At 46.7% G+C, this 8,543-nt stretch overlaps 1 protein-coding gene across 1 annotated transcript; it reads left to right on the forward strand.

The window, feature by feature from the left end:
• Positions 1 to 4,952: 4,952 nt before the first annotated feature.
• Positions 4,953 to 8,537, forward strand: LOC104401223 (keratin, type I cytoskeletal 42-like; the record flags this gene model as incomplete). Its single annotated transcript, XM_010012529.1, is given in 8 exon segments — positions 4,953 to 5,010; positions 5,053 to 5,291; positions 6,155 to 6,237; positions 7,061 to 7,164; positions 7,167 to 7,213; positions 7,600 to 7,761; positions 8,175 to 8,300; positions 8,454 to 8,537. Coding segments are annotated over 7 exon segments (780 nt in total), but the record flags the coding sequence as incomplete, so codon positions are not given.
• Between the last annotated feature and the right edge of the window lie 6 nt (positions 8,538 to 8,543).

Genomic DNA, 8,543 nt, shown 5'->3' on the forward strand with positions numbered 1-8,543 from the left:
GAGCCCTGTGTCGGGAAACTGCCTTCCTTTAGAAAAGCAGGTGCTGATTGATCCATGCACAAGGGCCACCTGAGCTGCTCAGGATCCCACCCCCCTGGGAACAGAGCTGCTTTGCCAGTGGGAGCCAGGGAATGGCTTCGCTGACCTCACAGGTCCTGTCCTTCTCATCCCTGTCAAAGCCTGTAGCACTCATGGCCCGTTCCTGCATGACACCCCCCATGCCCTACACAAACAGAACAGGCAGGTGCCTGTGGGCTGCCCACAGAGCACTGTGCTACAACACAGCTTTAGAAACATTCTGAGAGTCAGTGATAGAGACAGATTGCCTCAGCCCCAGCCCAGTGCTGACACACCGGGGCTGAGCCCCTCATACTGTATCACCCAGCCTGGGGACTGTGATTAGGTTGAAAAAGAAATCTTGGTCTCCAGAACTGATTCAATTTTTGCTGACACAGCTTATATTCTGACCCACTGCTTTCATTTTATAGGAATTTTCCCATTGGGAAAAGGATTGGAAGCAAAAGGTTTATATCCTGCCTATTTTCACATAGTGACGGGGTCATTTACTGGTCATCCTATTTCAAAGAGTTTCAACCTGAAAATGAGGAGCCACTAAAAGATCATCTTTACATTAAACACACCTTCTCTGGACAGGATGGGAGCTGAAAAAGTGCAGCTCAGTAGAGAACAGAATGGGAAAAAAAGCACTGAGACAGTATGTCTCAAACCTCACGAGCAAGGCAAAGATCCTTCCCTCCTTGAGCCTCGAATAGCAGCCCCATAGCTGGGGCTGAGTCAATAGGACTGGCATGGTGCGGGCATGTGTCCTGACACTGACCTGCCTGGAGACGCAAAGGCAGCAGCTTGGTAAGTCAGGGCCCTGCAGCACTTGTGGTGGGTGCAGCCCTGGGAACCAGCCCTGGTGAGCTTGCAGAATGTTCAGTTAAAAGCCATCAGGAACTGAAGAGTGTTCTGAGGATTGTCTGTTGGTCCAGGAAACCAAGCAGTGATGGGTTTTACGTGTCCACCCCACTCTGCAGGTTCAGAGCTGAACAGCAGCACTGGATGCTGCTGTTGTTCCTGGTATGCTGTGATGTGGCTGTTATAGTCACATTCACTGATGAGATGACCTGGCAAAGCAAAACTCCTGGTTACTCATTTCTGACAAAAGCTGGAGGTTATGGAGCTGCCAGTCTCAGGGAGGAGGACAAAGGGTACAAAGACAAAAGCATCTCAGTACAGTGGCACACTTTTATATCATCAGTTCTTTTATATAGACACTAATTTCCCTGTCACTACAGAAACAGACTTAACACAACCTGAAACCTTCCAGGACAGCAGTGCCTCCAAGGCCCGGAGCTTGGCAAGTGTCTGAAGAAGCCCAATCATTAATGTATCAGGGAGCAGGTGAAAGGGGCCCTTCTCCTGCTGTAAAACACAACGGAGAGAAGATGTATTTCATCTACCCAATAGTATCCAGGGGCTAGAGCAAGTAAGAAAATGCAGCACCAGAACAACTGTAGTAATGACTCAAAAGAATAGCCATAGGTAGAAGTTTTTAAACCAAGGCTGTGGATCAGGTCTTCTTTAAAGATTAGTTCCAGTCCTACAGAAAGTCACAGACTTGATGCAGAAATCTATCAGTAGCCATGTAAGGCCAACGCTTCACAAGAGACCAAAAGAGATACTTATCATGGTTATAATGGCAAATTTCCATTGGTTGGACTCCTCTGTTTACACCCCAGTTGCACTCAGAGAAGTCAGAAAGTGTCTCCTTCTTCCTTTCCCATTGTCTTCTCCTGCCTCATTCAGGGCAAAGACACAGTACAAAAACCCCACTGCTGCACTTCCCAGCCTTGGTTTTTCCCAGTCTACGAGTCCTCACACTCTAATTTCTAAAAATACAAAGCTACTGTACTGATGCTCTTCCAGTTTCCAGTCTGCTGGAAACTCAAGGCGATCTACAACACATAAAACTTGTCGCTTTCTCCTGGGAGCCCCAGCTGATTCCCACTGGATCTGGGCTAGTTTTCTCCTCTTGCGAACTGCTGCTGACATCTAGCTGCTCCATCTGCTTCCCTGTGTTTCTACCAAAGGCCTTCCCACCCTTCCCGCCAGGTCCGGCAGGCACAGACCATGCACTTCCACAAAGGAGCTGTCCTAAATTCCTGAGAGGTGAAAGAGACCTAATGACAAGGACTCCAATGAACCAGACTTTATGAATATGCCTCTGGAAAGCCCCCAGGGCTGCAAAGACTTAGCTCTTGTTTGTGGTCCTACAGGTTGGGATGCATCTGGAAAGCAGCTCATGAGAAGGTACCTTGTGATAAACTGTTCCCCAGCAGAAAACACCCTGAAACAGCCTTTATATTAAAGAGCTGCAAATTATGGAGCTGCAAACCTCAGTCTGGAAACCATATTTCCATGAGTTTTACGTATTTCTTTGTGCTAATGAAAGAGACCCAGGGAGCTTCTGAGCTCAAATAACTGAATGAAAATAGGAGGAAAATCTTAATTTACTTTTTTAGGGTCCTCAGAAAAATGATTTAATTCTATCTTAGCTTAACCAGTTCACCCATTTCCTGAAGACGAAAGGAAAAATAGCAAGAGAGAGGCCAAGTGTGTGCCACATGAGGATCCTGGGCAAAGGGGCCTGCTGGAGGCAGCAGGAGGAGCTGAGTCGAAGGGATAAAGCTCCAGCCCATGGGGTACCCCAGAAAAGCAGAAGGCATCCTCTCTGCCCTCCACAATAACTAGCGTGATAGGCATGTAGACATCCTCCACTCCCACAGAGGAGTAAAGTCATTCCATGTTTCTGCCTGCATTATTCTGATGTGCTAAAATGATAAGTGTGGATCTGGGGAAGGAATGTGTGCTCACTCAGAAAAGATGCTTGCTGCAGACAGCTGTTGGGAAACTCCAGAGGAATCACACACAGGACAGGCAAAGCTTCAAGCGATGCAACATTACATCAGTTTCGGTTCATTCTTAACACCACACCCTGACTCCAATTATGTTCTCCAGTCCTAGTAATGAAATCCAGGTATTCCTTCCTATGCACAATAACTTTATTGGAGTTTTTACCTATTCTGAGCTTTGCTCCTTTGTATTTAGGGGCTGAGTGGAGCACAACTTGAAGGAAGGGCAGGCTGACACGCAGGCACTGAGGTCTGACACAGGAGACCCACGTTCAAGTGCAGACTCTGCCAGAGGCAGGCTCTCTGTCTTTGAGCAAATCCCTTTGAGCAGGTCTTTCCACACCTCTGCCTCCAGCTTGCTGGAGATATCACCAGAATGCTGCTGGCTTTCACTGTGCTGGATAAGTAATATCCAAGAAAGAAGAGATAAGAGGAGGCATCTTTTAAACAGAAGTAAGGAGAATAAGAACAATAAAATGATGGGCAAATCCATGAATACTGGGATAATTCAGCCCTTCAATAAGTGGGATTATTTAGTTGCCATACTAACACCTATTCCAGTCCACAACCCTGACACAAAGTGAGGATTTGAGCACTTGCTCCCTGGTGAAGCAGGCTTGGAGAACTCCTTGCAGTGAATGGTTAGTTTCAGAAAGCTCTGGAACGCCTGTCTCTTGCTCAATGTCAGTAGAAACAGGTTCTCTCTAGAGAGAAGCCCACTGCTCTTGAGCCTTAGCAATACACTCATGAAAATCAGCTTAGCCTAAATTGTGATGTCAGAAGAGTGAAAGGATTCTGATTTTTATTTTCTCTGCCTAGTTAAGATTTGGAGACATCAGTGGTAGAGAAAAGCCTCTAGTTTGTGCTTCATTCATCTTCTCTGAGCCACTGCAGAACTCTATAGGGCCACGACTGCTCTGCCAGCTGTATCAGCAATCCTGCCTTTATATTTCATAGGACATGATCCCAAACCTCTTATTAGAATGCAGCGCATATACACAGAGAACTAGTCACAGGATGTTTCCACTCCCATTCACTGTTTCAAAGCACCCATCCTTTGCTGGAACAACCACTATCCATAATGATGAAAACTGCAGAAACACCTTTCACTGAGCAACAGGAAATACATAAAGTGCTTTTACCTTCCTTTATACTCTCCACATAAGAAACAAACCCTTTGTGCATTACTGGAGAGCCATGATCATATGCAAGGCACCTTTCATCCGTGTCCATTAAGTGATCACTCTACAGCCTCACTTGTCTTGTAGCAGAGCTCTGGATTTGTCATTTTGCCAATAGAAAGACTTAAAGGTTAATCTCTGCGTCTCTGATCCTTCCACAAAGTTCTTACATCATTCCTCATACATCATTCGAGAGTCAAACTTCGTATTTGTTCATTCTTTTTCATCTTACATATTCCAACATCAGCACCTTGCATGGAAACTGCTTATTCAACTCAAAATAAAATGAAAATAAATTAATGAGAGATAAAGAGCTCTTTGATGCAATAGCCTTTAATGATTTCTTCCTGGTATATAATTTAGGACAGTGTTTTTCCTGGCTTAATGTTGTAAAGTTTGCATCATAAACAAAAAGCTGATGATTCATAAAACATTACTGCTAATGTATTTTTGAAATTAGCAAGAGACATGTAAAATATCTTCCTTGTCTACCAGGATTCCTAAAAGGAAACTTCCCTTTGAGAAATTATTCTTGGCACCAATGGCTGGGGTAGCTGGCCTTATGGGAAGAGGATTCAGTGGTGACACCCACTCTGGAAGGTATAAATAGAGTTTCTCCACCACGGACAGCTCGCAGTCTGATTTAGTATCAAGCTGTGCATCTTGCTTTGGGCTTCTGCTTGCATTTCCAACTGCTGTCACCATGAGTTGCAACATTAAGGAGACTGTTACTGTGTCTAGCAAAGGCAGGAGCAGTGGTGGCAGCTGTATCGTTGGTGGTGGTGGTGGAGCACGGATTTCTTCCTATGCAATAGGCAGTGGCAGAGGTTTTTCTGGAAGGAGTTACTGCGGTGGAGTGAATTATGGAGGGGGACTGAGTGTTGGTAGCTTGGCTGGTGGGAGCTTTGGAGGTGGCAACTGCTATGGCAATGGCCTTGGTTTTGGCCTTGGAGGCGGTGTGGTTGGTGGTGGTCTTGGTGGCGACTGTTTGCTTTCATCTTGTGATGAGAAGGTCACCATGCAAAATCTCAATGACCGCCTGGCTTCCTACCTGGACAAGGTGAAGTGCTTGGAGAAGGAAAATGCTGAACTGGAATGCAGAATCAGAGAGTGGTATGCGACACAGGGCCTCTCCTGCGAGCCCCGGGACTACAGCTGCTATTACAAAGAAATCGAAGATCTTCAGAACCAGGTAATCCCCTTTTCAGTTGTTCCTTCCCCATTTAAAGTTTATGTCTCAATTTGTATTTAGAACCTACTGCAATTGTTAGAGCTAACTTGGTGCTGCTAAATGTCTTTGCAAACATAAATTTTGGCAAGTTGCCCTATGGCATGTTGTGGGTGCACATCAAAGACATGCTGCAGGGTGATACAGGTGGGGTGATACTCTTCAAAAGGAAAAGGCTGCTTTGTTGAGTTTGGACTATACAATTATGAATCTGATACCAAGTGTGCTCTGAGGAGATGTAGTGGTGTCAGCCCAGTAGGAAGAGCAAAACAAAGAGAACTGTAGAACCAGAGCAAAACACACAAATGCTGTATCAAACAAGGCATTGTAAATTTTAGGTGAGACAAGCTGAGGATCTGAAATTGATTGCCACAGTGGCACAAACAGCTTGATATTAGTATGTCCACAGTGAAAGTTATGGCTGATCTTAAGGCTTAAAGATACCTTCCAACCATCTTCCCTGAGGATCCTTAAGCTTGAAGCCCAGAACACACCAGCTTTAATGTCAGCTGAGATGTAATGTCTTAAGGTTCTTTAGGTTCAATTCTTTGTGAAGCACCTTTGGGACTTGCCCTTAGATCTTGAAACTGGAAAGTTCCATCTCAGAGCTCTTTAACCCCCAGCCTCTACACAGTTGACCTCTTTACTGACTGTGAGTGAAGGAGGCAAAGCTCCTGCAAGCTGCTCAAGGAACAAGGTTATTTAATTCAGAAGGTAACAGAAAAAGGAGCTTGTGAAGGGATCCTGCCTAACTGCAATCTAGATAGACCTATAGAGTAAAACAGCAGAGAGAAATGAGACATCTCTCATGGTCTGCTCTCTTCCAGATTGTCTGCGCAACCATTGATAACAACAAGATCATTCTGGACATTGATAACAGCAGGATGGCTGCTGACGACTTCCGAGTGAAGTAAGTGCCCCTCTCTGCAGATGGACCCTGCTGCCTCCTCCCTGCTCCTTTACACCTCACTTGTGGAGTCTCAATGTATAATTATAGACTTCAGACAAGTCTCACTCCAACACCACATTAGGACAGAGTGGCGTGATGAAAGGCATCTTGCTCTTGGTCACCAGCCCTCCCTTAATTAGTATTCTTGGGTAAAGCATTTGGCAAGTACTTGTGGTGAGGGCTGGGGACGCACACTGCAGGGAGTGGTCCTTAGTGATGTGGTTGGTGCATTTCCATCAAAAGCAGTGTAGACTGGGATCAGCGAAACAGAAACACAGCTGGGTAAGTGACTTTTTACAAGGGCCTGTAGGGACAGGACAAGGGGGAATGGCTTTAACCTGCCAGAGGGGAGACTGGGATGAGATTTTAGTAGAAGCTCTTCCCCATGAGGGTGGTGAGGTTGCTCAGAGAAGTGGTAAATGCTCCACCCCTGGCAGTGTGCAAGGCCAGCTTGGATACAGGGGCTTGGAGCAACCTGCTCTAGTGGAAAGTGTCCCTGCCCATGGCAGGGGGTTGGAACTGGATGAGCTTTAGGGTCCCTTCCAACCCAAACCATTCTATGATTCTATGATTCCACAATACCAAACACACAGTGATCAGGAGCAGGAAAAAAACAGATGAGGAAGAAAAGCTTCCACAGAACAGACATTAAGTGCAATGCAGAAATCCAATGCACAGAGCATTCAGCTGAGAGAACAAACTGCAGTTTAGAGCAGGTAGTTGGGCAAGGAAGGAGACCTCTGCATGAACCGAGCACATGTGAGATCTCACTGCTCTCTGGCAGGTACGAGACGGAGCTGGCCCTGCGCCAGAGTGTGGAGGCTGACATCAACGGCCTGCGGCAGGTCCTGGACCAGCTCACGCTCTGCAGGTCTGACCTGGAGGCGCAGTGGCGCTGGGGGAGGAGCTTTGCTGCCTCAAGAAGAACCATGAGGAGGTAGGATCCTGTCCACGCCACTGGAGCACCATGGCCCTGACAGAAAAGTGCCTTTGTGAATGTGCTTTAGGTTTAAAAGTGAAGAAAAGCCATTTTCATACCACAGCTTCCCATCAAACTCTTTGGGGTTCAGACCTGCATGGGATGGGGGGAGCTCTGGCAGAGATGTGACCACTGCTCTTGCCAGTGCTGGGAGTGCCAGAGTGGGGCGAAATTGCTGCTGAAATTGGGAAAGAAGTTACCCAACACTTGCACCATCTTCCAGTGCTTACTGCAGCCACAGCTCGGGGGTGCCCTCTCAGAGGGCCATCCTCAGCCACCCAGCTCTGCTCTTTTGTGCTGTCTTTCAACCTCCAGTGTGCGTCTGATCTGGGTTCTATTTCCAGGAGATGAATTGCCTGAGAAAACAATACACTGGAGACGTGAGCGTGGAGGTCAATGCCTGCCCTGGACCAGATCTCAGGCAAATCTTGGAGGATTTGAGATGCCAGTATGAGACACTGATAGCGCGCAACCGCAAGGAAGTTGAGGATTGGTATGAGTGTAAGGTAAGTGACATGTGCCTGCTTCCAATGGACACACATGCACATTGGAGACAATAAGCAGTTTTTCCCTTACAGTGAAGCCCGAGATCAGCACTTATTATACACTGTGCTCCACAGGAGACACAGGCCTGTCTGACCAGTTTGTTATGTTCCGTCTGGAAGAGCAGCCTTTGCCACAAGGCCTTGGGGTGTGTTGTTGGAGCTAAAATACTCCACAGTTGGATTAAAGAGACTTAATAGCCACAAGCTTAATGTGATGTTTAAAGTGAGCCGCTGAAGCCAGCGGTTAACATCCAGAGCAAGGAACTTGCCCTGCTCACTTTTCTTTATGCCAGCTGTATTCTGCTTCTGTAAAAGCAAGTCCAACTTGCACAGATATTCCCTGATGCTCTTTCTTCTGTATTGGCGACTTTCAGATTGAGGAGGTGAATCGGGAGGTTATTACAAGCGGTCAGGAGGTAGAGACATGCAACAACCAGGTGACTGAACTGAGACGCCAATTGCAAGCCCTGGAAATCGATCTCCAGGCTCAGCTCAGCCAGGTGAGTGGTGAATATCCCTACAGCCGTGATGAGGTTATTGCTGGCCTTCTTGAACAGCCAGACCGAGCAATTAGAGTGGTGGGGTGAGCAGCTCTTTCATCTCCAGGGTGACATTTAAACGAATGTTGTTTCTTTGGTTATCTTGTTTATCAGAGAAATAATTTGGAATCCTCTCTGGCTGAGACTGAGTGCCAGTACAATACCCTCCTCGGTGAGCTCCAGAACCAGATCACGTGCGTGGAG

This window comes from Nestor notabilis, unplaced genomic scaffold (genome assembly GCF_000696875.1).
Source record: "Nestor notabilis isolate BGI_N333 unplaced genomic scaffold, ASM69687v1 scaffold11124, whole genome shotgun sequence".
NCBI classification, from domain to species: Eukaryota; Metazoa; Chordata; class Aves; order Psittaciformes; family Psittacidae; genus Nestor; species Nestor notabilis.